This window comes from Globicephala melas, chromosome 2 (assembly GCF_963455315.2).
Source record: "Globicephala melas chromosome 2, mGloMel1.2, whole genome shotgun sequence".
NCBI classification, from domain to species: Eukaryota; Metazoa; Chordata; class Mammalia; order Artiodactyla; family Delphinidae; genus Globicephala; species Globicephala melas.
In genome coordinates this window covers 169,248,544-169,264,405 of record NC_083315.2, presented here as the reverse complement: position 1 = coordinate 169,264,405, position 15,862 = coordinate 169,248,544, and the positions used below count along the sequence as shown (strand labels likewise).

The window sequence follows — 15,862 nt, the reverse complement described above, 5'->3', positions numbered from 1 at the left end:
ATGTGACACACTGATGCATGGAACATGGGGTAAGAGAATAAGAAAAGAACCAGGGATGCCTCCACAGTTTAGGGCCTGAGCGGCTGGAAGGATGGAGTTGCCAATACCTGAGATTGGAAATTGTGGGAGCAGCAGGTGAGGGGAAGGAAGACAGGGATCTGCAGCTAGACTGGCTATGCTAAAGTTCGAGGGGCTGTTAGACGTTCAGGTGAGGGGAAGAGGGGGTTTCAGGAGGAAATGATCAAATGTGTCAGATGATCGGAGAGGGCAAGGAAGATGAGGACTGAGAACTAACAATTAGGTTTGGAAATGTGGACGTCACTGGTAACCTGGCTATAAGGAGGACAGGAATTTTGGGCCCGTGGTTGGAGGAAGATGTGGAGGTCTAGGAGGGATTTTTCATTTGAATTGGGTTTTTGTCTTGTCTTGTTTTGACGTATGGGAGTTAGTAGGAGAATAAGTTTGAAGCTAAGGGCGATGATCCAGAGGAGAGGGAAAAATCAAGCTGCGAGAGAGAAGGGATGATTACAGGAGAAGAATTGGATTATGTGAGAAGCGGTGGGATTCAGGGCACAGGTTGATCTTAGGTGGGAGCACAGACCGTTCTCTGCAGCAGAAGGGAAGGCAGGGGTAGGTTTGCAGTGGGAGGATGTAGAAGTTCTCTTTCGGTTGCTTGGGTTTTCTCAGTGAACTGAGAAGCAAGGTCACCAGATGTAACCACACTGAAGGCCTGAAAATGTAACTATTATAAAGACCAGTGATTTCAAACTGTCCAAAAGGTATTCTCTTTAGTTACTTAGTGTTTTCGATTAAAATAAGGATCAAAAATAGTGCAGTGAAGTAAAGGAAAAATAGGTAAATTGACTTCATCAAAATTTAAAGTTTTTGTGCATTAAAGGGCATTATCAAGAGAGTGAAAAGACAAGCCACAGAATGGGAGGAAATATTTGCCAATCACATATCTGATAAGGGTCTTCTATCCAGAATATATAAAGAACTCTTACAATTCAGTAACAAAAAGGCAACCCAAATAAAAAGTGAGCAAAGGACTCGAGTATAGATTTCTCCAAAGAAGATACACAACTGGTCAGCCAGCACATGAAAAGATGCTTAGTTACAACGTGGTACTGCTACACACCCACTCGTCTGGTGGTTCCCCATACAGAATTACCGTATGATGATATTTCCACTCCTAGGTTTCTACCGAAAATTGACAACAGGGGTTCAAACAGGAAGCTGTACTCAAATGTTCATAGCCGCTCTAATCACAACAGCCAAAAGGTGGAAACAACTTAACTGTCCATCAACACATGAATGATTAAACAAAATATGGTCTATCTGTACAGTGGAATATTTTTCAGCCATAAAAAGTAATGAAGTATTGATAGATGCTACAACATGAATGAACTTTGAAAACATGCTAAGTGAAAGAAGCCAGGCAAAGAAGGCCACATATTGCATGATTCCATTTATATAAAATATCCAAATTAGACAAATCCATAGAGACAGGAAGCAGATTAGTGTTTGCTAGGAGCTTGAGGGGAGCGGATAATGGGGAGTGACTGATTAATGGGTACAGGGCTTCCAAATGGGGTGATGGAAAATTTCTGGAGCTAGATGGTGGTGATGAGTGGACAGTATCATGAATGTACTTAGTGCCACCGAACTGTACACCTTAACATGGTTGCAATGGTAAATTTATGTTGTGTGTATTTTGCCACACAAAAAAAGAGTGCAGTTATATTCAGATTTCATTATTTAAAGAAATGAAATATATATGCCATTAAGATCAACCTAAACTGATTTCTCATCCAGTGTAATTCTGGGAATTATAGGATTTTTAGAGCTGAAAAGGCCATAGTGGTAAAGTTAGTTGGTTAAAAATATTTAGCAACTTTCTAATTATCACAGATATGAAAAATTATTCATCTTGTTACATGAATCTTTCTACCAAGCAGTTTAGAATTCTCTCTGACTCATAGGTTGGGTGCTGACCTTGAACTCAAAAAGCAACCTTGCAGAAAACAAACATGTCTGACTTACTGTGACTCAAAAAGCATAAACTGTTCTAATTTATTTCCGTTTCTAACACCACTAGTATTGGGGACATAACAAATCACATAAATTCATTAGCTTACATGTTAGAATAATACATAGTCTGATTTTCTTCATGCTATAAGTTAAATTACTATAAACATTAGTGTACAGAATACTCAGACAAAGAATGAAATATTAAATCAATATTTATCCCATGAGCTATGCACAGATACTTTAACAATTTACCTCTCAAAATATGGTTTTAATGAAGTAGTGACTCGTTGCCATAGAGCTTTTTATAATGAATCTACTTAATGAAATATTTGTTTGCAGGGAGAAAAAAAGAATTTCCCCAAAACCAGAAAATCATTTTTTAAAGAAATTTTTCAAATTACAATGTTAAAGTCATCTCCAGCTCTGTAAAAGTATATGACATGAGATCTTTAAAATTTCACTGCATTTCAGGATTGTTCTTGAAAAGATACTCTGCCTGTAATTGAGAAAAAAGAAAAAAAGTCAACAATTTAGAATGTACTATTAATTTAGAATTAATAGTACATTAATTTGTACTATTAATGTTTACAATTTAAAAATGAAAGTGCACAAATTTTTTCTTTGAAATGAGTAACAAAAATCTTATTATAAAATGTGATGAAGGTGTTAGAGGCTATTTCCCAAATAACCAGACACACAATTTCTCTGTCTCAACTGGCTTTTCATTTAGATTTGGGTATATTTTATTTTCAAATTGATATAAAAAAAAACCCTTCAATCTCTTACCAGAAAATCAACAGGATCATCGGGTCTGATCTTACAACACTCATTCAGACCTTGCATAAGCGTTGGCATGACGTGGGTCATTAAATAGTTTCTCAAGGGAATAGACTGGGCCTCCAGTAATTCTTTTTCTTCTCTTTTAACTTCCTCTAGTCGTTTACTCTACAAATAGAACATTTGAGGGTGCAATAAATAGATGGAAAAAGAAGAACGGTTTCATACGACTCACCCCAGAGTGCACTAGAAGTAGATACTGCTATAAATGTTCATCATGTTATGATAAAGATGGTATTTCCAATTGACAGGGAAAATATGTAAGTGGTGTTTTAACAACTGCCTAGTCATATAGAAAATAATAAACTGGACCCCTACTTCACTTCTTTTTTTCTTTTTTCCAGCATGATTTATCTTTATTAATCACCCCTTTTGTTCACTTTCTTTTCTTTTTCAACATCTTTATTGGAGTATGATTGCTTTACAATGGTGTGTTAGTTTCTGCTTTATAACAAAGTGAATCAGTTATACATATACATATGTTCCCATATCTCTTCCCTCTTGCGTCTCCCTCCCTCCCACCCTCCCTATCCCACCCCTCTAGGTGGTCACAAAGCACCAAGCTGATCTCCCTGTGCTATGCAGCTGCTTCCCACTAGCTATCTATTTTACCTTTGGTAGTGTATATATGTCCATGCCACTCTCTCACTTTGTCCCAGCTTACCCTTCCCCCTCCCCATATCCTCAAGTCCATGCTCTAGTATGTTCACTTTCTTAATTACTTAGGCAATCCAAATCCCTCTAGGACAGGCAAAAAGATGATGCTGATGATATGATGATGATGATGGTGATGATGATAATGATGATGATGATCCTACCTCACTTCTTAAACCAAAATAATTTCTAGCTGCCCAGATGAAGCAAAGTGAGAGAAAGAGAGAAAGAGAGAAAGAAAGAAAGAAAGAGAGAAAGAAAGGGAGGAAGGAAGAAAGAAGGAAAGAAAGAGGAAGGAAGGAAGGAAGGAAGGAAGGAAGGATCACAGAATCATAGAAGTGCTAATAGGGACTTCCCTGGTGGCCCAGTGGTTAAGAATCCACCTGCCAATGCAGGGGACATGGGTTCGAGCCCTGGTTGGGGAAGATCCCACATGCCGCAGAGAAACTAAGCCTGCACGCCACAACTACTGAAGCCCGCGCACTCTAGAGCCTGTGCTCTGCAACAAGAGAGGAGCCACAGCAATGAGAAGCCCGCGCACCTCAATGAGGAGTAGCCCCCGCTCGCCGCAACTAGAGAAAGCCTGCGCGCAGCAACGAAGACCCAACGCAGCCAAAAAAAAAAAAAAAAAAAAGTGCTAGTAGAAACTCTCGAAGGTATTGATCTGGTGGACTTGTGTTATGCTCAGCATACAGCCCCCCTCTCTCAGGACTAATAATTCCAGATTTCCTTTGAGAAATCTCCCTTCTCAGCCTAGTGGATTGGGTGGGACTTAAGCCCATCAGTCCGGCCCACTCCTGGCCATGGACATTAGTTAAATGTGCAGCCAAAAGACAAGAAACAAGATAAAGATATAAAATACATTTACTGCCTTAGGTAGAATAAATGCAAAGAGGGAAATCTATTTTTTTTGTTTTTGTGTTTTTTTGGCATGCAGGATCTTAGTTCCCCCACTAGGGAATTGAACCTGTGTCCCCTGCATCGGGAAACGAGGAGCCTTCACCATGGGGCCTCCAGGGAAGTCCCAAGAGGGAAATTTAAAAGTATAGAAAGGGATAGGACGTGTTATGCAGTGGGGCGGGTGCTGAAATTTTAAATATGGTGTCCAGGAAAGGCCTCATTAGAAAGATGACTTTTAGCAAAGACTTGAAGCAAGGGAAGAAGTTAATCACACAGATGGAACTTTATTTAAATGCACGGAGATGTCAGAGGCAGCCAGGTCACAGAGGACCTTGGGGGCCATGGTAAGGAGTTTGGACTTTCATCGAACAGTGATGAACAGCCTGTGAAGCGTTTAAACAGAGAATGGACGTGCTGAATCTGTATTTTTCTTTTTTTTTGGCCCCGCCAAGAGGCATGTGGGATCTCCCCCGATGAGGGATGGAACCTGTGCCCCCTGCATTGGGAGCATGGAGTCTTAACCACTGGACTGCCAGGGAAGTCCAGATCTGTATTTTATTTTTTGTTTTTTTAAAATAAATTTATTTAATTATTTATTTATTTTTGACTGCATTGGGTCTTTCTAGCTGCGGCGAGCGGGGGCTACTCTTTGTGGCAGTGCACCATTTTCTCACTGCAGTGGCTTCTCTCGTTGCGGAGCATGGGCTCTAGGCGTGCAGGCTCAGTAGTTGTGGTGCACGGGCTTAGTTGCTCCGTGGCATGTGGGATCTTCCCGGACCAGGGCTCAAACCCGTGTCCCCTGCGTTGGCAGGCGGATTCTTGACCACTGCACCACCAGGGAAGCCTAGATCTGTATTTTAGAAGGATCACCTGGCAGCAGCAGGGAAACAGACTGGAGATGGAGGGTGGAGCTGGGGAGACCGGCCAGAAGGCATCACATCATTCTGGCACCCTGGTCAGGAGAAGGGAGCCCTGCAGGTGGATGTGAGTGCTGTTTTAGGAGGCAGAATAGATAAGACTCAGTGATTTGGAGAAGAAGGGTAGAATGAGGCTGACCACCCAAGTTGGATGGGTAAATGGAGGAAAACCAGATGAAATCACCAGGTTGACAGGCAGCAAATGGCACACTTACAACGATGTGTATTGTTAATGCTATGTCAATGGCTAGCTGTTATTATCCTTGTTATTTACCCTAAGCAAAAGACCGGGGCATCTTTTAAAAAATGGTACATATGAAAGAAATTTTAAAAAAAGAAAAAAAAATGGTACATGTGACAAAACAAACAAAAACAAAAAAACAACAAAAATTTGTTTGGGGTATTTCCGTGACATTTCTCTATTAGCCGGATGGGAAGCGCGAGAGGCCGGAATGGTCTTGCCAGCCCCCAGCCCCCATCCCCCACCCACTCCCCTGCCCCGACGCGTGTGCACACACTCACCCACTCCTCCCAGCGAGCAATCTTCTCTGCGGTCTCCGCAGCCTCCTTGTGCTGTCGCTCTGCCTCCTCCATGGCCTCCTTGGCCAGCCGTTCCTCAGCAGCCCTCCGCTCCTCTTCTGCCTTTTCTTCATCCGTTAAACCATAATTGCGAGGCTCCCCAATCTCTTTGATGAGCTGTTTGATAGCAAGTCTGTTCTGAGCGTCTTCGAGTTTTCCTACATCTTTAAAAACCAGAAGAGAGGAAGAGAGCAATACAGACATTTATAATCTGGTCCTGGGGCTTCCCTGGGGGCGCAGAGGTTAAGAATCTGCCTACCAGTGCTGGGGACACGGGTTCGAGCCCTGATCCGGGAAGATCCCACATGCCGCGGAGCAACTAAGCCCGTGCGCCACAACTACTGAGCCCGCGTGCTGCAACCACTGAAGCCCACGTGCCTAGAGCCTGTGCTCTGCAACAAGAGAAGCCACCAATGAGAAGCCCGCGCACTGCAACTAGAGAAAGCCCGCGTGCAGCAAGGAAGACCCAATGCAGCCAAAAATAAATTCTAAAAAAATATATAATCTGGTCCTGCCTGCAATCTATTCTGAGTCCATTTTTTGGAAAATTCTATTACTATAATCTTGTGATGGTAGATTGCGTAAATTACCATAAGAGTGTTTCTTTTTTTTAGTTACCAGCACAGTTTAGAATTTCTGGTCTCACTGGCAAATATCAGACTGGTCTCTGGGGGTCACAGGGAGCAAGATTGGGGCTCAGGTCTGAGCTGTGACGGTCGCCGCTGATTTGAGTGGATGGATGGGCGTGTGGACCTCCTCAAAAGGAATGAGTTCTCCACCCCGGGAAGCATTCAAGCAGAGACTGGGGCACTTCATTTGGGGGTTTCCACAGAAGGAAGTCCTGTACTTGGAGGCCGGGCTGGGTGACCTCCAGGTTTCTTTTGTTTTCTGTTTCTGAGAATCAATGATTCTGGGACACTTTTTTTTTTTTTTTAATTTATTTTGGCCACGTTGGGTCTTCATTGCTGCACATGGGCTTTCTCTAGTTGCAGCGAGCTGGGGCTACTCTTCGTTGCGGTGCGCGGGCTTCTCATTGCGTTAGCTTCTCTTGTTGCCGAGCACGGGCTCTAAGTGCGAGGGCTTCAGTAGTTGTGGCTCATGGGCTCTAGAGCACAGGCTCAGTAGTTGTAGCGCACGGGCTTAGCTGCTCCGCGGCATGTGTGATCTTCCCGGACCAGGGATCGAACCCATGTTCCCTGCATTGGCAGACGGATTCTTAAGCACTGCACCACCAGGGAAGTCCTGATTCTGGGATTATTATTTTATTTTATTTTAATTTTTTGGCCGCCCCACCCGGCATGCGGGATCTTAGTTCCCGGACCAGACCAGGGATTGAACCCATGCCCCCTGCAGTGGAAACACGGAGTCTTAACCACTGGATCACCAGGCAAATCCCTAGGATACATTTCCAATTCATAAAAAATTAACTGTTTCAGTTAGCCTACTCGAATAGAAAAAAGTCCAAACTCCAGAATATGTGACTAATGTCAATATTAAGACCAAAAGAAGGAGAAGGAAAAGGAGGGGGGAGGGCAGGGGAGGAGTGGAGGAGCTCTAAGCCTCCCAGGACTCCAGGATCCAGATGCTGTCTCAGCTGGTTCTGGGGGATGAAGAGAGGCCTCGGGAGATCCCAAAGGTCAGCCTGGCTGCTAAGCTTCCACCAGGCTAGCAGTTTCTCACCAAACCCAAAGAAGAGGTGTCAAGACCCAGAAAATCAGAAAGGAAGTTCAGGGGCCCATCAAGCCAAGGGGAGGAGAAACAGCTACAGCAGATTGGATTTGGAGGCAGGGACGATGATGGCGGAGGTGAGGCTGATGAGAGATCATACTCACTGGATGCTTGCTGGGTGCTCAGCCCTGAATTAAGTGTTTACAGGAAACAGGAGGAATGCAATGAAGAGCTATTTGATTTCTGAGTAGCTAAGGGGCCAGCTGGCTGGTCTTAAAGGCCAGGAGCGGCTCTCTGAAGAGCACCAGTGTCCTGCAATGCTAGGGGGACAGGACGCTGCCCCCAAGGACACTGGGGAAATGGCCCAAAGCAGCTGGCAGCAAACCACATATCTTTGAAGTGCCCTTTAAAAAATGCCAATTTGGGGGCTTCCCTGGTGGCGCAGTGGTTGAGAGTCCGCCTGCTGATGCAGGGGACACGGGTTCGTGCCCCAGTCCGGGAAGATCCCACATGCCGCAGAGCGGCTGGGCCCGTGAGCCATGGCCGCTGGGCCTGCGCGTCCGGAGACTGTGCTCCGCAACGGGAGAGGCCACAGCAGTGAGAGGCCCACGTACCGCAAAAAAAAAAAAAAAGCCAATTTGGTAAAAAATTAAAAATAAATAAAAAATGCCAATTTGGTATTCAACTTCATAATATATCCGCATGTTTTCATATGACAATAACACCCGCCACACCACCAAATCCTCAAGTAGACAACTCCTCTGTCTTATCCTGTGACTTCCCAGGCCCCGGGCACACGGTTACACTGACCCGCCCTCCCCCAGCCCTATGAAAGCGTGCACGCTGTTGGCCGGGGGTCCTGACACCGGGCAGCCCTGCTCCACTTGCAGGTTATCTTTGAGTTTATTTCGTACCAATATGTATCGGATAGATTTCAAGTTCGTCAAAGTAGTTGAGGACAGTCTCATCTTCAGTGTTCCTGTCCCGGTAGCTGCTCAGAGCCCGGAGGAACTGGCCCTGGCTGTAGTGGGTCCCCGCCACGATGCTCTCGGGGAGATTCATCACTCGTTCCTTGAGGAACTCATCTGAGGCATCCAGCGAACAAACGAATTCTGGAGAGAAGGAGAAGCTCGTGAGTTAACACCGTGACTGCGGAGCTTGCAAGCATGTGCTGGTGGACGGGCCACTGCTCGACCGAATGTCTGGTTACCAGGTGGGATCTCCTGTCACGGCAAAGGGCCTGACAAGTTGGCCGCCTTGCTGCCTCTCATGGAGGACAGATGCATGCCAATCACCCATGCTTCCAGAGACCACACTGTGAAGCCCAATCAGTGGGCATTTTGTGAGATCTATGATTTTTCTTTCCCTTCCTTCCTCCCTTCCCTTCTGCTTTCCTTCCTTCCTTCTTCTTTTTATTTTAAATAAAAACAGCAGAAATTGTAAATGCAAATCTCTAATAACCCTATGATACCTGTCATCATCTTGTCACTTTTCCAGTACAATATCACAGGCTCCCAAAGAGACTCAAGGCTATAAGGGAAATACCTTCATGGCTGATTCGCCAACTTAATAAAAATAGAGACTCCCCTGGGATTTTAATTTTCCATGAGTTGAGCTCTTCCCTCACTTCATGCCATGGGCTATGAAACATCTATGGTCAGTAAAACATGGCCAACGCTTATCGAATATTTGATACACGGATCATATTAATGACAGTGATCATTTCACCCACCTGCAATTTTCTTTTAAACTGTAAGAGCAGCTGTTTCTCCAGTGCCTAGCACAAATTCAGTGGATATTTGTGGAGTGAATGAATGAATGAGTGAATAATTAAAGTGTAGATCTGTGTAACAAGCTTTCTAGGTGAGTTACTGTTCTCAGCTGTTCTCAACAGGACCAGAGTACCCTGGCGCCCAGATCAGTAACCAGGTGTATCGAAAATAACTTGCTGCCTATAAGAGCCTGGCAAAGCTTGGGACTGATTTAATTTTTATTCTAAAATTGGATTGGTTTGCCACATAAAAATGCCATTCTCACTTAACTGCATTCTAATAAGCTTTCTTGAGTGGGTGAGAAAAATAAGTGTATCGGGTAGAGTCCATAGTGTGGTGCTGACCAGGGGGCGTGGAACATGTGTGAACTTCATCTGCTTCGTGTGAAAGCAAATAGTGAAAACAAAGGCTGAGGACAGAGCTTACAGAATAAGATCCTGTAAACTCATAATCATTGTCTGATATGACCACTCTTCTGACCTATTTTACTTTAATTTCAATGCTCATCCTTCACCATTTGATTTGCACGAGTAGCTATATTTTTCAAAAGAAAGGAGACATCTGGAGCCCCACATGCTGGTACAGTACTTAAATTGAAATTATGTCAATAAATTCACCAGAAATTGAATCTATTTAAGCTCTATGATCTAAGACATGTAGATCAAAACTTAATAATTCTGTTCATAATCTAAGAATTTCATGAGGTAGTACTGTATCTTTTTTTCCAGTGATTGGGGGGGATGGAAGATTCTAGTTAATAAAATATTGCAAATAATAAGTGATATACTTGGCTTCTAATTTTCAGAGTTTTAATATGATGAAATATATTTCCCACTAGATGATATATTTTTTAAAGTCCTTTCTCTTTTGTGATTCAGAAAGAACTTCAAGATTTTGCAGTGTCTCAAGATAATTATTCAGGACATCTACTGTCCTTGAACTGGCTGACTGTAGATAACAAGGAATAGATTTCTGCTTGGTGAGATTGTATACGACAAAGAGGTCTATCTGGAGCCATGTGAAAAATCTATGTCTTAACACATTTTTCCATATTCATCACATAGGTATAGCTTTAAACTTGTCTCCTTCAACTAACAGATCTGAAAAGAATCAAAATGGATATACGCTAACAGTGATAAAATGCAATGATTTATCAATGAGAGATAATACCACCTAGGACTGAATTACTGTACAATCAAATGTTTCATCATTCAAATCAAGCACTGATGCTGATATTAAGCATGCTTTTTATTTTCTGTATCTTATGATGTTTTTGCTTACAGACCTAGGGAGAGAATGCCCCTCCCAGGGCTACCTCTGAAGATAGTAAACAATTCATTTGAAATGAGAGCACGCCTCACATATGCGAGCCAACCACGCCCTTTATATAACTCAGATAACAAACCAATATTTCTCCTGCCTTAACTCATCCCAGGGCCAGGACCAGGCAACTAGAGACCAAAGCCCACTGCAACTACTCACACTAGTCAATCCTCTAAAAAAGCTGTTTACTCTGCCCTGCTTTGCCTTTCCCATGGAAACCCCAAGAAAGGCTGTGTCCTCGACTTTCCCCTCCTCCTGACCAAGCCTGGTGCTTCCCCACGTGGCCCTGCATGGTTGCCACACTTCCTTCTCTGGGGAAATGTGAGTAATAACTTCTTCTTTCAATGGCATTAGCCTCACGTGTCTCAGTCACTGCCACAAACTAAAATCCCGCAGCACAAATGAGACAATGATCTGATTTCTTTCAGGAAGATAGAAAATAATGACAATTTCTAGAAAGAGGCTAATTGAAAAGAACAGACTAAACATTCCAAAGAGATTACATCTTAGACATGTTTGGACCGCATCCGACAGAGAGGGCAGCCCAGGGGATCAGGACTAAGAATAATGCACCATTTTACCTCCTGTGTTTCCATTTTCTTATCTTAGGGAGGGGTTTCATTCATTCTGGTTTTTGGAGGCAGTGGCATGAGAAGACCTGAGTTTGAATCCAAGCCCTGCCGTTTACCAGCGAAGCGGACTTGCATTAGTCTCTGGGCTTCAGGCTCTGGATCAAGTAAACATGGGAGTAATTCCTACCTCACAGGCTCGTGGAAAGGCTCAATAAGCTCCCATCTTGTGTGGTGCCTGGTGCATGACAGATGTTGGGTTGGGGTGAATTTTATCCAGCTGCCTCAGGGGGAACGGGAGGATTTACCACGGGGTTTGCAATGAATGACTGTCGCCCAGAAGTGATCAGCTCTCATAAACTGGACAGACCTGGTTATTTAGACTAATCAACTTTACTTTTTAACTTTTTCTGAGGCAAACACATAAATTAATAGGAAATCTAAGACAGCCCATTCCTCCGGCATTTCATGTTCCTGCCTCAGGCAAATGGTAAATATCCATCCCTGAGGATGACTGCTCTCTGATGGTCTCTGCTTCCAGAAGCTTCATCACAAGCTGTGCCTGGACCAGGGGCAGGAGAGGATTACAGCTGTGAACCGACTCTCCTGGGGACTTTGACACGGTGAGCAAGCAGGCCCTTCCGAGTCACAGCCTTGGGCTAAGTTCCTGAAAATAGCTGTTCTTGTATTCACCATATGACCAAAACTTGATTAAACCTCATGCAAACTGATAAAAAAAGAAAAAAACCTTTAAAGTTCATGGCAAAGTCACAAGAAATGCCTGCTCAGCAAATCCTTTTTTGTGGAATAAGTTGTTTATATTTCTCTTTCAAGGGTATGTTGTGAAAGCTCTGTGTAAATATGTAATAGGATAAACTTGCTGTGGAGTTAGGGAACCAAGCAGCTTTTTCCTGCCCAGCCTCAATTCTGGATTCTTTTTTTTTTTTTTTTTTTTGCTGTACGCGGGCCTCTCACTGCTGTGGCCTCTCCCGTTGCGGAGCACAGGCTCCGGACGCGCAGGCTCAGCGGCCATGGCTCACGGGCCCAGCCGCTCCGCGGCATGTGGGAATCTTCCCGGACTGGGGCACGAACCCGTGTCCCCTGCATCGGCAGGCGGACTCTCAACCACTGCGCCACCAGGGAAGCCCCAGTTCTGGATTCTGAATGTCCTCCAGAAAAGATTATGGCATGAATAGCACCTGAAGCAGAACAGAAAGGAGGGGCAGTGATCTAGTCCCTGGGGGTCTTGCCAACTGACTCAGAAGCCAAGACACTGTACAGTACAGGGAATAGAGCCAATATTTTATAATAAGTACAAATGGAGTATAATCTTTAAAAATTGTGAATGACTATGTTGTACACCTGAAACTTATATAATATTGTAAATTAACTATACCTCAATTTTTTTTAAATACAGCAAGAAAAAAGTCAGGGCACCAACAGATTGGCTAATCTTTTGCTCTCTTACAGGAAGGAACAGCAGAAATGAATGCTCTCAAAGGGACTTCTGTCCATTTCAGAATTTTAATATCCCTGATATTTACCCCCAGTGAATTCTTTAGTTTGGAAGTTTGATTTTAAGTGTATCGTTTTACTTTGTTCCTAAAACAAACAAACAAAGCTATTTTATTCACATCAAAAGGATTGTTTTGGTACAAAAGAGATATCAAATGGCATTCCTTTAAATATGACCTTGGAGAAGTCTTTTAAACTTACCAGGTATGATTAATTTATCAAAGGGAAACCTTTTGCCTCTGGCTTCTTCCTCTTCCTCTTCCTCTTCTTCTGGTAAAACAAAATATACATCGTCAAGTTTATTACATATTATTACTAAGGATTGTGCAAAAAAATTTAAATACTTTGGGACTTCCCTGGTGGTCCAGTGGTTAAGACTCCACACTCCCAATGCAGGGGGCCTGGGTCGATCTCTGGTTGGAGAACGAGATCTTGCATGCATGCCGCAACTAAGAAGTCCGCATGCTGCAACTAAGAACGGGCCCAGCAAATAAATAAATAAATAAAATTATTTTTAAAATAATTAAATATTTTAACTAGTAGTCACTAATGAAAACTAGCCATAACTAGGAAAGCCTGCATTTTAGGTATAGTCGCTCCGATTTTTTTGTTTATTTTAATTGTGACTACTGTTACTCTGAACAATAAAGCTGTGACTTATTTGAATGTAAACATTCAAAATAAAGGTAACACCCACACTTACGGTTGAACAGGTCTTTGGCTTGATCATAGGTCTTTGGGAATCCATCCAAAATGTAACCTTGATTTTTGCAAGGCATGGATTTTAGCTTTTCTCTTATAAATCTAATTATATATTCATCTTCTAGTCGACCTAATAAAAAGAAAAAAAATATTACTGTGCAGTCACATTCTACATAACTAAATTGAGTTATTTGTAGTGAGGTGGATGGGCCTAGAGTCTGTCATACGGAGTGAAGTAAGTCAGAAGGAGAAAAACAAATACCATATGCTAACACATATATACGGAATCTAAAAAAAAAAAAATGTTCATGAAGAACCTAGGGGCAAGACGGGAAAAAAGATGCAGACCTACTTGAGAATGGACTTGAGGATATGGGGAGGGGGAAGGGTAAGCAGGGACAAAGTGAGAGAGTGGCATGGACATATATACACTACCAAACGTGAAATAGATAGCTAGTGGGAAGCAGCCACATAGCACAGGGAGATCAGCTCGGTGCTTTGTGACCACCTAGAGGGGTGGGATAGGGAGGGTGGGAGGGAGGGAGATGCAAGAGGGAAGAGATATGGGAACATATGTATATATATAACTGATTCACTTTGTTATAAAGCAGAAACTAACACACCATTGTAAAGCAATTATACTCCAATAAAGATGTTAAAAAAAATTTAAAAAGTAAAGTGATCTCAAAACTTCTTGTGTAGTCAAAATTACTATTGAAAATCTCTTATTTTTGCATTGAAGTGAAAAATATGTGGTTTTGTATTTTGAGCACAACACATGAACTCTCATGCCCAATAAAGTAGGAGAACCCAGTGAGCCTGTCTGCAGGAAAGAACAGAATCGGATGCTTATGTCTGCGCTTCCAGAATGTTCTTCCGTGGTCACAACTTCTGGTTGAAGTTGAATGAGGAGTAATTGAAGGGATCCAGGGTGTTCTCACTTGCCAGCAGGATTTACTCAATTCTGTTTTGATATATGCTTCTATAACCTTAATACGTGATAATAAATGCTTCTGTTGTGAGAATTCGGTGGGATAGTATTCATGCGTGCTGATGCCACATGATTTATTTTTATTTTTTATTTTGGCTGCACTGCACGGCTTGTGGGATCTTAGTTCCCCGACCAGGGATCAAACCATGGCCCTCGGGCAGTGAAACCCCAGAGTCCTAATCACTGGACCGTCAGGGAATTCCCTACACACAATTTATTAATAGTAAGTGCCCAATAAATATTTGCTACATTTGAATAAGAATCAACCTTGATCTTGACCCTTAAAGGCACTGTTCTCTTTAAGGCTGCAGAAAGGAGCGTGGCCCCCTCTTCCCTGCCTTTTCCAGTGGGCATTGCAGACCTTCACCCCACTGGACAGTTCCCTCTCCAGCCATGGGCGCAGGGTTCCTGCAGTTGCTCGGGCGGGGGCTGAGGATGGAGGAGCTTGTTCTAAAGCTATCACAGTGTTTCCAAGACAATATGATGTAACTCCTCCAAAATATTCATCTATCACGTAATTGTTGAACAGCTATCATTCCCAAGACACAGCCCTGCCCTTACATGGCTTAGTGTATACATTACAGCAATACAAGCTTGACGAGTTTGAGAAATTGACCTCCAAAGCTCTTTCTAGGGTAGCACTATACTCTCAGTTTATTGATGGGTCTACAATAGAAAATAATTTGGGGTCTCTTTTTATTACTCTGTTAATGACAGTAAAATGATCTCATTAAAACACCTCTCCTTTCTTCTACCTTTCATTGCCACACGAATCATTAGGCAGTAACTGATTCAGAAAATAACTGTGTCTTTCAGAAATTTAAATATTATGGCAGAGACAAAAAAAATAATCAAAGGTGTTATTTAACATAATGAAATTCCTCGAAATGATTTGATGTTACTTCTCAGTAAGGTTCAAAATGCCGTAAAGAAATAAAGTCACATTCTTTTCTTGTTTTTTTTTTTTCCGCCGCGCAGTGCATGCGAGATCTTAGTTCCCCAACCAGGAATCAAACCCATGCCCCTTGCAGTGGAAGGGCAGAGTCCTAACCACTGGACCTCCAGGGAAGTCCCTAAACCCACATTTTAAAAATGTCAAGGGGGGACTTCCCTGGTGGTCCAGTGGTTAAGAATCCGGCTTCCAATGCAAGGGATTCAGGTTCAATCCCTGGTCTGGGAACTAAGCTTCCACATGCCATGGGGCAACTGAGCCCGCACCCCACAACTAGAGAGCCTGTGTGCCGCAACTACTGAGCCCTACTGAGGGATACACTAATATCAAAAGACGATTTTTATTTAAACATTCTATCTTCAATTTTCAAAAGCTTCGTTGGTAAGGAAAGGCACATACTCGGAAATCTAGCTTCGGTCCCCTCCAAGGCATCCTTTGGTTTATATCAGGGA

At 43.0% G+C, this 15,862-nt stretch overlaps 1 protein-coding gene across 4 annotated transcripts in view; it reads right to left on the bottom strand.

The window, feature by feature from the left end:
• Window positions 1-2,488: 2,488 nt before the first annotated feature.
• AK7 (adenylate kinase 7) overlaps window positions 2,489-15,862 on the bottom strand; it is a 54,299-nt gene continuing 40,925 nt past the window's right edge. For 2 of the 4 annotated variants that reach the window (XM_030883117.2, XM_030883119.2), the window contains 6 exons: window positions 13,469-13,597; window positions 12,967-13,035; window positions 8,501-8,698; window positions 5,862-6,082; window positions 2,818-2,976; window positions 2,489-2,527 (listed from right to left, as the gene is read on the bottom strand). In XM_030883117.2, coding sequence (XP_030738977.2) covers window positions 2,489-2,527; window positions 2,818-2,976; window positions 5,862-6,082; window positions 8,501-8,698; window positions 12,967-13,035; window positions 13,469-13,597 — 815 coding nt within the window. The remainder of the gene's footprint in view (window positions 2,528-2,817; window positions 2,977-5,861; window positions 6,083-8,500; window positions 8,699-12,966; window positions 13,036-13,468; window positions 13,598-15,862) is intronic. The other 2 variants (XM_030883118.2, XM_030883120.2) reach the window with 2 other exon arrangements.